At 41.1% G+C, this 12,930-nt stretch overlaps 1 protein-coding gene across 1 annotated transcript in view; it reads right to left on the bottom strand.

Annotated features, from left to right (window-relative positions):
- DYRK4 (dual specificity tyrosine phosphorylation regulated kinase 4) overlaps positions 1–12,930 on the bottom strand; it is a 43,577-nt gene that overhangs the window by 13,053 nt on the left and 17,594 nt on the right. Inside the window, exons 2-8 of the mRNA XM_016150132.2 lie at positions 8,954–9,034; positions 8,254–8,370; positions 7,363–7,501; positions 5,500–5,663; positions 2,876–3,012; positions 2,451–2,591; positions 430–568 (exon numbers count right to left, since the gene is read on the bottom strand). Coding sequence (XP_016005618.2) covers positions 430–568; positions 2,451–2,591; positions 2,876–3,012; positions 5,500–5,663; positions 7,363–7,501; positions 8,254–8,370; positions 8,954–9,034 — 918 coding nt within the window. The remainder of the gene's footprint in view (positions 1–429; positions 569–2,450; positions 2,592–2,875; positions 3,013–5,499; positions 5,664–7,362; positions 7,502–8,253; positions 8,371–8,953; positions 9,035–12,930) is intronic.

Below are 12,930 nucleotides of genomic sequence, written 5' to 3'. Positions count from 1 at the left end.
AGCTAAGTATAGAATACTGGCAGGACATGGGAGAAGGGCACATCCATTTGCAGTAGAAGAAGTAGTCAGAGATTTGTTGTATCCTAGGACCAACTAGGAGCATAATGGATATAGCGAGGACTTAGTTCTACAGTGATCCAGCTCTCTGCATGACACAGGTCTCTGCATACCCCTAAGCCTTCCAAAGGAAAACTCGCAGAACTTGCTATTTCTGTTTGCCTCAATGGCACCGCATCTCTCTTCTTTGCCTGAATATCCATTCCTTAGTCTTCACTACACCTCACTTGACTTACACAACCTATGACTGCTTGAATTCTGCCCTGGAGTCCGGGCTATGATGCTGCCTACTTACCACTGGGGAATGGAATGGGACAAAGAGTTTCTGAGGCTGGGAACCAGCTCGCCTGGTAGGACAGAGGTTGTACTCACAGGCTTGAGGTCACAGTGAATAATTTTCTCTACATAAAGCATTTGCAAACACTTCAAAACAGAGAGAGTAAAGCGTCGAACTATTGACAGACTGAAGCCTTGAAAGCTATTATTCTTCATTAACTCATACAAGTTGATTCTGGGAAAGAGAAAAAGTGATGAGCATCAGTATAAAAGGTAAAATGCTGACTTTGAACCTGCAAACAATCCCACACTACCTTGTTTCCCTCTGGTAGTAGGCAAGTGTCAGACCAGGAGGTAGGGCTTTTGTGTCCTGTAACTCAACTTTCCCATTGACTCACAGTGGTTCACGGTGTCATTCACCTGTGCTGACCCCTCAGATGTCCCCTCATTTCTTATGTGACAAGGTCATTTAGTTACTTTTTCACACTGTGGATGTTAAGAGGTTGGACTAAACTTCTAAAATATTCATAGTTCTTCAGGCCCTTGAAAGGGATCCAGTAAGTCCACTGGTCACTCAACCCAGCAGCCACCCTGCCCAGGCCTCCTAAGGCTGCCTAAACATGTCAGGTTCCTGACAGGTAAGAAAACAAGAGAGTGGGCAGATGGAGGCTGAGGCAAACAGAGATGCTGAATCCTAACTAAAGCAAGCCTGGAACGCTTGGTCCAATCCGTCGCTTTGCAGGAACAAGGGCTCACCCTTGCCAGATTATCCTAAATTTTCTAGATCAGCAAATGCCTGCAATATTATATAAAAACCTGACATATTATATGAAATATTCTGACTTACAAATATTGGAAACTAATGTAAAGCATTCTACAAAGAAAAAAGTTATTTGTGTGCTGCCAGCTTCTGGCCTCTGTACAAACTGTAAGATAGGGAGAGGAAGGAGAAGACACAGCCCAGGAATGACTGCATCAGCCTCTTCCTGGTTTCCCCTAATCTTCTATCTCTAAGTTTTCTCTAACTCTGACTATATTTCAGAAGGCTTCATTCCTGAGGGGCACAGTGGAGAGGTGAGACTTGGCTCAGGTGTCACCCTAACCAGCTGTGTGACCCTGGGCAACTCCCCAGCCTCTCTGGGCTTTGGTTTCTCCCTCCATACACCTGCTGCTCCTGACCTCTCAGCGCTGTTTTAAGTACAATGACATCCTAACCGTGCATGTGATTAATGGCCAATAAAGGCAGCCTAGATTGTCCATTTTGACACAAGGAAGATAATTTATCTCTGCATATTGCGAGGTGGACATTTTGTAATCATCAGAGATGGTGAGGAGAGTGTCAACTTCCCTCCTGATTCAAATTTAGAATTTCCTAGAATTTCACCATTATGGATGTTGTCATGGGAACACTAAGCTACCAGCTCAGCAAAGTCAATATCACTGGGCCTCCGAGAGCTTACCTCTAATTATTCTCCCTTGCTAAATGCATTCTGGGTTTCTTATTTTATTTAAATTGCATCAGATGGTCTTCCCAGAGGGAAAGGTAATCAAATTAGCATGCCCTCCAATTAGCACACTCTTTCAGTTTTAATCTTCAACCAGGTGATGCCAATCTATTTGTCAGGTTCTGTTCTCTTACAAAAAAAAAAAAAAAATCTCTTCCTGTCCTTATTTGCACAAATTAAAGCTCTTTCCCCACTCTAAGCAGTCAGCTGTCTGCTCCCCAGGGTTCCAGCCTCTGCACACAGGGTAGCAAATCCAGTGAGTGGGGGACATGCTAGTGAAGAGAAGTCCTTTTCAAAATATTTCAGTTTTTTTCTTGAGGACAGAGGCTTTGTTTTGGTTATGTCACCCAGTCCAGCACCCAGCACCTTTGTGGCGAATTCTATGTACACTGGCAGGTGACAGGCATAACTGAGGGATGGGGTAAGATAGGCAGGTTTTGTACTAGCCCCTTTGCTCCTGAGCTTTCTAGATGACTGAGTGGCCGCTGCGTCCATTCTATTCATTAAATGTTCACATCCAGAACAATCTAGTGTTCTGACCTCCGGATTTCTCTTTTGTCACTTTAAGGAACTTTTCAAAAGAAAATAAATTCAAAAGAAAGAGCAGCTGACCCCAGGAGTTCAAAGGTGATGCAAAGGTGATTGCGGAAGTAGAAAAAGTCCTTCATGTGCACCACATTGTAGGTATTGTCTTTGTCCTTCCTTCTGAGAGCTTCCAAGATCTTCAGCTCCACCAAGGCCTGGTGGTGAAATCTGAAATGATTGGGGAATGACAGGGATGGTGAGAAATGAAGATGGAAGACAGGGTGTCATACGATGCTGCAGCAGTAGCTCATTTTCTCAGTCCCTCCCTTTGACCCCAACAAGGCAGAAAGCACCAAACAGTCCATACTCTTGCCTTCACCCCACCATGGAATCAGATAGGTAGAGAAAGAAGAAAAAAAATCAAAGAATGAGGCAGAGCAAGGAAGGGTTGGCTTTAAGAAGGGGCCAGAATCATGCAGTCCCTCCCCTAGAGCCTATCCCATCTATCACACCTCTTCTTGTTCCTGATGATTTTCAAGGCCACCAATTCATTGTTTTTGTGGTCCAAGCACTTGGCCACCTGTCCAAAGGACCCTTTTCCAATCATCTCCAGAACCTCGTAGCGATAGGCAACATGGTCATGCAGAACCTGCAGAAACCAGGCAAAGGGTAAGACACAGAGCTGTGGGCTCTAGGACTTCCCTGACACCAGGATCTCTAGCTGACTCCAGGGGAGAACACTCTGAATTGCACTGGACACTAGTGCAACTCCCACCTTCATCTCATTGCTACTGCAATGGTTAGGTTGTGACCGGATCCCAGGTCACCCATGTCAAGCAAAGCGAAGAACATTGGATGATCTTTGGAAAGAGGAGCAGAGCACCTTCAGTTTGGAGGAAGTCGTATTTCTGATCCCTGGAGTGTCTCCATCAATCAAAGGCTTTGTGTCAGTTCTACTTCTTCCTGGCCAGATCCAGCTCTCTTCTTGACTTATCCAGATTTAATTCTATCCTGAAGTTATCAGTACAGAACTTGGACCTTTCTTAACTAAGAAGAGAAATATTTTCCTAGAGCTAGAATCACCCATGTCCTTCAATGTGCTGAAAACTAGGAAGCAGATGTTTAGTCAAAGCAACAGGATATTATCAATAAAAAAAAAAAAAAAAACTTTTCCGGGTGACTTCAGACAAGCCACCTACCACTCTGAGCTGCAGGTTCCAGATAAGATGTAACTCAAAGTTCTAAATACGGTGATTTCCAAGGCTTTCTAGCTCTGAGAATCTGCAATTCCTAGGGTTACACTCATGAATTTTGGAGAGATGAAGAAGTGTTTGTGCACAAGTCCTCAGGATGTGTTTGTGATTGTGTGGTAGGGATCTGTTCTTACAGAAAGAATCAAGACCATGGATATGGATATGTACAACTTTACTGATATATGGAAGTATATTCCTCTACTCGTAAGGTCTGTCATGATAATATGTGGGGAAAAGGCAAGGCATAGATTCTGCGCATGTTGTTAAGGTACAAGTGTTTCCCTAGCACTTGTACATATCTTCTACATGCCACCAGTTTGGAAGTATCGTAATTATTCACTCATGTGTCAACTTGGACATTGACCATGGTTACTTAAGGCCAAAGACAAGGTCGCATTCATTTTTAATAGTTGCCTTTGTATTCTAGAGTCTAGCAGACACCCGAGCATATGATAGATTCTTAATAAACAGATATTCAATTAGCATTTGCTGACAGAATAAATGTGAGGATGCAGTTGTGTAGCTTGTTTGGGAATGTGCTATGTGCATTGTATGTTTCTGTGAGCACTAGAATGTAATAAGGATGGAGATTCTGAGCATACGGAAAGCGCATATATCTTTCTCCCTGCACCAAAACATAGCTCTCTGAGATTTGAGATTGAGGAAGTAAGTTCCAGTGAATTAACTTAGGTAGTGCTGGCATCCCTTGTGAATTTCCCAGAAAATCTAGGCCAGATTCAGGGTGGGAGGGGTGGAGATGAGAAGATTTGAGGATATCTGGCTGAACTGGAGGTAAGGTTTATATTCAAGATTCTTAACCAAGAACTCATTAATGATCTACCTCGTCTTGCTGAAATTTTGCATATGTGCAGGTCCCTTTTCTGGGATGAGGATTTACAGCTTTTATCGGATTCCTAAAGAGATCTGACCTAAAAATGTTGAGAACTAGGGCTCTAGATAGAGGATATATGACAGAACCCTAAATCCTTGCTTCTCAAAGTATGGTCCAAGGACCAGCAGCATGAGCATCACCTGGAAGCTTTCAGAAAAGCAAATCTTAGGTCCCATCCCAGACCTGCTGTATGAGAATCCACATTTTTAACAAGATCCCCAGGTGATTTATGTGCATAGTAAAGCTTGAGAACTACAGGCCTAAATGCCGTTAAGATAATCCTCCTCTTTTGCAAAGCTATCAAAGACCAATTCTGTCTCCTAAACCTAACCAAGTTATGGGAAAAGGTCTCATACCAACCCACCAGCCTACTAGACTAAGCATCACTCATCTGGACATCCTCAGAAGTGGAAATTGCTTCATCTTCAAGCTGGGAAGAGACCCTGTCCTGGGAAGCCCTGGAGATAGTCAGAAGAGAAGAAGGGCCACTGGGTTCCATCTTTGGAAAACTGAAGTCAAGCACCAAGGACTATATGCACCAGGGACTATAATGGCAAAAGCTTTTTGTTTGCCTGTGAGGGAAATTACATTTATTATGAACTAGAAAAAACTTCTGGTATGGGCTTGTATGGAGACAAAAAAGGGAATGTTGGGGAGACTGCATCTTATTCTATAGTCTGACTTTTTCTGATAGGTCCAGGGCTGTACAGAAGAGCCTGTGGGAGTTCACCCAGGATACCTGTTACCCCAAATACTCTTGGGGAAACCAGTATTCTGTTAGCAGAGTAGTTTATATACTAGCTGCACATTTTCCCATTTTTAAACATGGTATTTCTTTGGTTTAGCACCTACAGAAATCCATCAGGATGCCTAGTCCTGGATATATCAGCACCAAATGCCACAAAATATCCTACACTTTTTTCCTTTCCAGACTATCTCTTGTCCCCAAGCCCCAAACTCGTGCAGTTTTTATGACCTACTCCCCAATCACCTTCATATAGGAGCCATGTTCATCATCAAAACTTGTCCTGCTGATTTTTTCAGGAGCCACATGGAGCTTCTCAGCTTCGAGTCCCAGGAACCACAGCTCTGTGTAGCCCAGGATTTCACTTTGCTCATAAGAAGACAACTTGTTCCTAAAAAACTGTAGGGCTTCTGTGTGAAAAACAGTGTAGTTGTCAGTCAAGTTGAGACAATGTGGGGATCTGCCTAGGGGGACAGATGAGGGCAGCCTTCTAGTTTATGGGCCAGTCAGCCCTTTCCTCAACTAAGTAGTTTACTAAGGATTATGCATTTCAAGTCTCACAGGGTGGAACTGTAACATGGATAAATGTCAAGGTGTTGTACCGAAAGGGAGAATTCAGTTCCCAAAGAGCTGTGGGTCGCAGCAGCATGGGTAAAAATAATCCAGGAGTAAACTTAGTGTTCACAATAGTATGTAGTTAAGGCATCAGTTGCCAAATTAATGTGATATTGAGCTACACAAACAGTCTCTCCTTGAGAGGGTCTGCAAAATATAACATCTACAGGAGACAAGAAGGGAACATACATGTGACCAGGAGGTATTCCTGGCTGAGCCAGTGAGTCCCTCCAACTACAAGGAAGGAATCTGTGTTAGCTCTTCTTTACTCTACACTGGCCTGATCACATCAGGGGGCTGGTGTTTGGTCTAGGGGTGAGTGAGGTGGGAGTCAAACTTTAAGAGAAATAAACTAGAGTGCTAAGAGGAGGGAAACCAGGATTGGGGAGTGGAAGGAGTACCATGATATTTGACAAAGTGCTGAAAAGTTGGAGAAGGAAGTACCGGGAGGATAAAGGAGACTTACGGGGAACAAGACCTGTGTGTGGCTCCATATATAAGAAGAGCATGTGTAAGCTGAACAAGACATGTTCTTTGCCCAGAAGATAGAACCAAGGCCTAAGAGAATAGGGAGGCAGATAACAACTCTATAAAGCAGAGCTTGCTCAGAACTGAAATGATCTTCCAGTGATCCTGAGACTGTTTAAGAAGGACAACCAATTTCAAAGCTGTGGGAGAAGAGCTCCAAACATCAATTTGTGTTGGCACATGGTAGATGCTCAGTGTATTTTGTTTTTGTTTTCCTTTAAACCCTAGTAGGTTATGAGTCACTGAACCTTGTGAGAAGTCAGGCTCCTGACAAAAAACTTGTGTCTGACTTTTCAGGCCTAACCATAGGCAATTACAAAGGCTTTACCTGGCAGGCCTCACAGGGGAAGCTGCCCTACCCAAATCCAGCCTTGGTGCACAGCCAGTGCATTGAAGTCTTGGAAGAGTTGCAGTCAAGGACTCAGGTTCCCCTAGTGGCCATGCTCTTAACATATCTAACCCAGGAACCTCCATCCAGAAGTGCTTCTACCTCAGATACTTTTACCAAGACCTCTTTATTAAGAAAACGGAAAAAACTTCAAGACATTTTCCCCTACTCTGACTCAGTATTCAGTACTTTTCTGCTCCCAGATCTCTCCCATCCAATTTTCTCTGCCACCCCTCCTCCATAAACACACACACACACACTCACCCAGGGGCCTGTTCAGGCTCCCTAGGGAGTGAGATAGTTCTTCTAACTGTACTGATACATCTGACCCTGGCTTGGTGCCAGCCCATGACAGGAAATGAAACAGTGGGGAGTCAGTGCTCTCTTCTGTTTAGCCTCCTGCTTATACTATCACAGGAAGTGATGAAAGCCTTGACTGTTACTTTCATTTTGGCTTGTTGCCTTAATCGACTATTCCAACACCTAGCAGCTTAGCCTTCTCCAGCTCAGCTCAGCTCTTGACACCTGACCATCTCTAACCACCCGTGTACACCTTGCTGCTTCCCCGAAAGACATACCTGATGCTGTCAGAGGCACCTTGTGTTTCCTTGGTGGTTCCTTCTCAGGTTTAGGATCTTGGGTGTTAATGCTTGAAGGTAAAGGCTTTTCTGAAGCCTTGAGCTCAGAGACTGACATCTGATTGTGAGTTTGATTCTCCTGTCCAGGGAAAGAGATTTGAGATAAAAGATTCCTTAGCCTTCTTTTGGGTATCCTAAACCATTTATCTAACCAAGAACAACTTCCAGAAAGACTCTACTTCTTCTTCTACAGGGAGAAATGGTAATTATTATGAGACAGTAGGTTTTCTCAGTCTTTCTCTCAAAGAAAGTATCTGTCTGACTCTCATTATTCTCTGTGAGACCCATGTATATTACGATATGCAGTTGATGACTCCAGCGACATTTTACAGCAGGAAGAGTGGGAAGAGTATTTTATAGCTGCTCTTGAAAAGACCAGTTCCTAACTATATGAAGTTCCTATATGAAGTGACTTGACCAAGGGCACAAACACTCAGACTTATGAGTGTGTAATACCTCTTTAACTTGGTAATTTCTCACATTATCTTATTTGGTCCTACACAAAAAAAGTAGGGAGAATTGGAGATAAAATTAAAAAAAAAACAAACATTCGTACACTTTTACCATTTATTCAACAGACAATTCATTTTTCCTTTCCGCAATGAATCCTCGTGGCAACCCTATAGAGAGCCTGTTTTGTAGATAAAAGAAAGTCAATGACTTAATTGCTGAAGTTTACATTCATTGTAGAGAGTAAGAACAGACTAGAACCCAACTCTTTGGTGACATTGTGCTTTTCCCACCTTCCTGAGCCTTTCTAAACTTGGTTCTAGACTGAAATCAGGTCTTTTGCCTTCCTGCACGGGGCCTTGTCTACTGCCCTACACTCACCTGATATGGTAAAGGTGGCTTTAGCAGGATTTTGTTGCTGATGCATGGGAAGTTAATCATATTTTTCTTTCCCTTGGTATCCACAAAAGGGAGTGAACTAATGCCAGTGTTTGTACTCTATATAGGAGAAAATGGAAAAGTTACAGAAACCTCAGGCAAGAAAATGTCTCAGGAGATTATTTCCTCCAGCACCATTCCCACAGCAAGGATGAGTCTGAACCTCAACTTCAATAATCTCCTCTACCATGCAAACAACAATTGGACCTAGCTCATACTTCTTGGGCGGTGGGTGAGGCAATCTATGTAGACTGTTTCATAAGTGTTGGCCATTATTTTCATCATTTTGATATCTTACTGCCCTAACATGGAGAAGTTCTTCCTGAAAATTTTCCTTGGTGCAATATAAATTTCCATTTTCTCTACATTATTGACTTGACCTACTCACTTGAATTCCTCCCAACCCTGCGATTGATTAATTGATTGATTTATTGATTTGTTGATTGATTGATTGTAAAAGAGTAGTATTAATATCAATAAATAGCAACATTTAACGTCATATTAAGATGGGGCATAGGGATGCGGATAGAATGTGCTCATCATGTTATGCTGAGTTGACCAAATATGCCTGTTAGAAACTACCCTGGCCACCTACCTGCCTTCATCTTCTCCTAAACAAAAGACACTAAGTACCATTTCTTACCTTAGGCAATAATTGAGTCATTCTGACATTCTTGATCTTGGAAGAGGGCTTCTCAGCTTGAACAAAAGGCTTACTCTCAACCTAGATCAAGTGGAAAAGAATTGAAACAGTGCTGGGCACGCCTTCACCTCAAGCCACCTAGACATTTATTTTGTTTCATTACAATAAACAAGACACGCTTAAAGCCAGCTCTCCTGACCCCAAAGCCAAGAAGAGCTAAGCAAGGTTCACAGAAGTGTTGGATGAATGTATGAATGACCAAATAAATAAGTGCCCAAACAAATGATATTTCTATCAGTGTTTATTCTGGATTGATTTGTCCTATGGTTTTCACATTTTAAAAAATTTATATAATTCTTTCTTCAAATAAAATCTTAACTAGAAGCCCTGAACATGGTAAAAGCAAAAGCTGAGCTGCTTTTGCTAAAAAGAAGAAAATGCCCATAGTCTTGCCCAGGAATGCTTTCACCCCCAGAATGGCTCTGAAGGTGCCTTAGTGGAACTGACTAGAATATAGTCACCCAGCCTGAACATTAGTGACCTGATCAGGAGAGAATTCACATGTAGAAAGAGGTGGAGGGGGGAGACCAAAGCAGCAGAACAGTGCATCTTAAAGGATGGTGAGCCTACAATGAAGGCATGTGACATAATTATGTATAGTATACATAAAACAGTTTTCTAATTGTTATGTATTTGTTTTAATATCCATTTGAAAAACTATAGCTAGCATGTGAAACCTTTAATTTTGTGGTGGTTATTATTTAGAATGAGACTAAAATTTAAGTTAAAAAAACAATGTGAGTACTGTGTAGGTACAGCAAAAATCATGAAGGTGATGCTGAAATGACTAAAATTGAACAAAAACAGGCTACGCCTTGAATCTAGGTTCTACTCTTTGAAGCAGAAGCAAGGGGTTCTCCTCCTTGCAGTCTTCTCTTATGAAATCAAATGACATTTATCCAAAGCTGAGACACAGCTGATGCCAGACTCACCTATGTAAAACTTGGTATACTAGCCATATTGAAATAGGAACAAGGTACAATACTTCAACTTAATATTGCCTAGTACAGCTAAGCCCTCCACAGAGCTGTAATGATGTGGACCATTTAGAATAGTTTATCTTGACTCAGCTTCCAGAAAAGGGGCATGATTGAAGGGAGAAGGAACTGCATAGAGCATGAGCCAGAGCCTCAAACCAAACTAATTTGACTTGCTAATGTGTACTATATACAGGATTTGGTTGTCTATTGGCTGGATAATGATGACATCTGAACAATTACTGCAATGGCAAACCTGATTGAGTCCAAACTTCTCATTAAATAAGTTTATGAGGATTAAAAATGATAACCATCGACAATGACTAGCCGGCAATGCCGATGAGTTGGGGAGATCGAACAGATAAATGAAAAGTGCATTGACAAAACACAACCCAGAGTAAATACCAAATAAAAGCATAGATAATGAGTGTCAAAAAAAGAAGGAAGAGATCACTGTGAATGCAGTCTGGCCAAGAGAATATGGAGTTTTTTTCAAGGAGTATGGCTCACTCTGGATTGTATTTGGAAGGAAGGGTAAAGAGCATGTTCATTAGCTGAAGTGAGAGTATCTGGAGTACTTTAGGGGTCTTCGCTGCTCATGCTAGTTCAACTCGAGCATGGTGTACATTGGGTTGTGGAAGGCACTCAAATGCTAAGCTTTATAAAGTACTTGGTATTTATCTTATGGACAATAGTGAACCATTGACAGTTTGCAAGGCTTGGAGCTACATACACAAAGCAGTATTTCAGAAAGATCTTTCTAGCAGCAATACAGCATAAAATAATGCTCATAGATACAGACTCTGAAGCAGACTCTGGTTTTGAATCCAAGCTCCACTACTCATTAGTTATTTAGCTTTCGACAAATTATATTGACTTCTCCTCATGTAACATGGGGATAATAGCAATATCAACCTTAAAGTGTTGTTGTGTGGATTAACTGAATTCATATGTGTAAAGTACTTATACTGGTGCTTCATATATGCTCAAGGGGTTTGCTAGAGTTCATTTTTCTCTTTTATGAAGCAGAGAGAGAGAGACCTTTGTTTATTTCTCATGAAACAGGAAAACCAGGGACTCAGAATTGATGGTGATTATGCAAAATGGTGTGGAGTCTAAAATAATGAAAAGAACTAAAGATGTTTGATTTGAGAGAAGATAAAACAAACGTTTTGAGATACTGCCATATATATATAATGGAATCAAGAAACAACAAATGGATGACAGATAGTATGAACCAGGTTTCTCACTGTTAAAGTGGAAATGTATAGATGATCAAGGTCAACATTAACATTACCACGCTATGATAACAGATTAAAGTTGGAGATATTAGTAACAACTCAGGCTTAACTTAATATAGATAAATATGGCTATATATAGAAATATTTATGGATATGTGCATATAGAAGGATTAGTATATGTCTATGGCCATGCTACCTTGAATAAGCCCAATTCTGTCTGATCTCAAAAGCTAACTAGGGTTTGACCTGGTTAGTCCTTGGATGGGAAACCACCTAAGAAGACCAGGTGCTGTAAGCATAAAAAATTAAAAAAATAAGGAATTGTAAGCTGACAAGTTTCTTGCAATCTGTGAGGTTAATGAAAGGTTGCCTGCCTCAACTAAAAAAAAAAAGGATTAGTATATGCATGTACACACACACACACACACACACACACACACACACACACACACACTTCTTTGCTTTGTCAGCTGAGAGGTCCTAAAAGAAATAACACCCCAGTAGAAACAAGCACACCTAGCACTCGGATCTTGGTTTCTGATTCCATTCTCCAATAAGAGGAACCAAGGCTCCTTGGAGAAATGATTGGTTCTAGGACCGAGGTAGGAAATGCACAAGATGAGCCTGAGGCATCTTGTAATGACAGAAAGTAAAGAAGTGCTCGAAAAACCAAAAACCCCACATTAATGAGAGTATGTTAAAAGGGCACAGAAACCAACTAAAAGAGCTTCCAAGGGCCAAAGCTGGAACAATTTTAGCAACAAAATAAAGTAGTATTGGATTATAACTACTTTAAAGTATAAAATAATATCCACGAGCCCATACTGATGTAAATAAATGGTTTAATAAGGAAATAAGTAAGGGAAAGAGACATATCTCCCACTCAAAAGAGTTCCTAATAAATTATATAGATACTTCACTCTAGAGGAGGAGGAGCATGACTCTCACTCCCTAAGCATGGGCTATGCATAGTGACTGGTTTCCAAAAAGCACAGCATAGAAAGGGAGAAAAAGGGCAACTTTACAGTGGAAACACTAGACAAACACTGCCACAGCCAGGTGATTCAGGTCAGCATCAGCAGTCATAAATCATGTTGATGGTGTGTGCCATTGATAGGATTTGATGAAAATGGCACTTTGCCTCAGTGGTCTTCATCTCAAAACCTATAATCCCAATCTTATCATGAGAAAAACAGACAAATTCCAATAAAAAAAATTATCCTACAATATACCTGACCAGTATTCCTCAATACTGTCAAGGTCACCAAAACAAAAGGGAAATCTGAGAAACTGTTATAGCCAAGAGGAAGAAACTTTAGGAGACAGGAGAACTAAATGTAATATGCTATCTTGGATGTTATCCTAAAACAGAGAGAGATCATTAGGATAAAACTGAGGAAAGCTGCCTAAAGTGCAGTTTCCCTAATAATAATGTATCAACATCTGTTCATTAATTGTAACTAATGTACCATACAAATGTAAGACATTAACAACATGGGAAACTGATATGGGGTATGGAGTGGCCTATGGTAATTCTGTACTATCTGTTCAATTTTTCTGTAAATCAAAAACTATTCTAAAAAATTGTCTGTTAGTAAAACACACAAAACTAAGAAGAGGGGCTATGTCAAAAGGGTTGTTGTTTATAACATAGTGCGAATTTGTTCTACATTATCTGAAGAACAGAATCAGGCCAAAG

Source organism: Rousettus aegyptiacus, unplaced genomic scaffold (genome assembly GCF_014176215.1).
Source record: "Rousettus aegyptiacus isolate mRouAeg1 unplaced genomic scaffold, mRouAeg1.p scaffold_m13_p_2, whole genome shotgun sequence".
NCBI lineage: Eukaryota > Metazoa > Chordata > Mammalia > Chiroptera > Pteropodidae > Rousettus > Rousettus aegyptiacus.
This window is presented reverse-complemented; position numbering and strand designations above follow the sequence as displayed.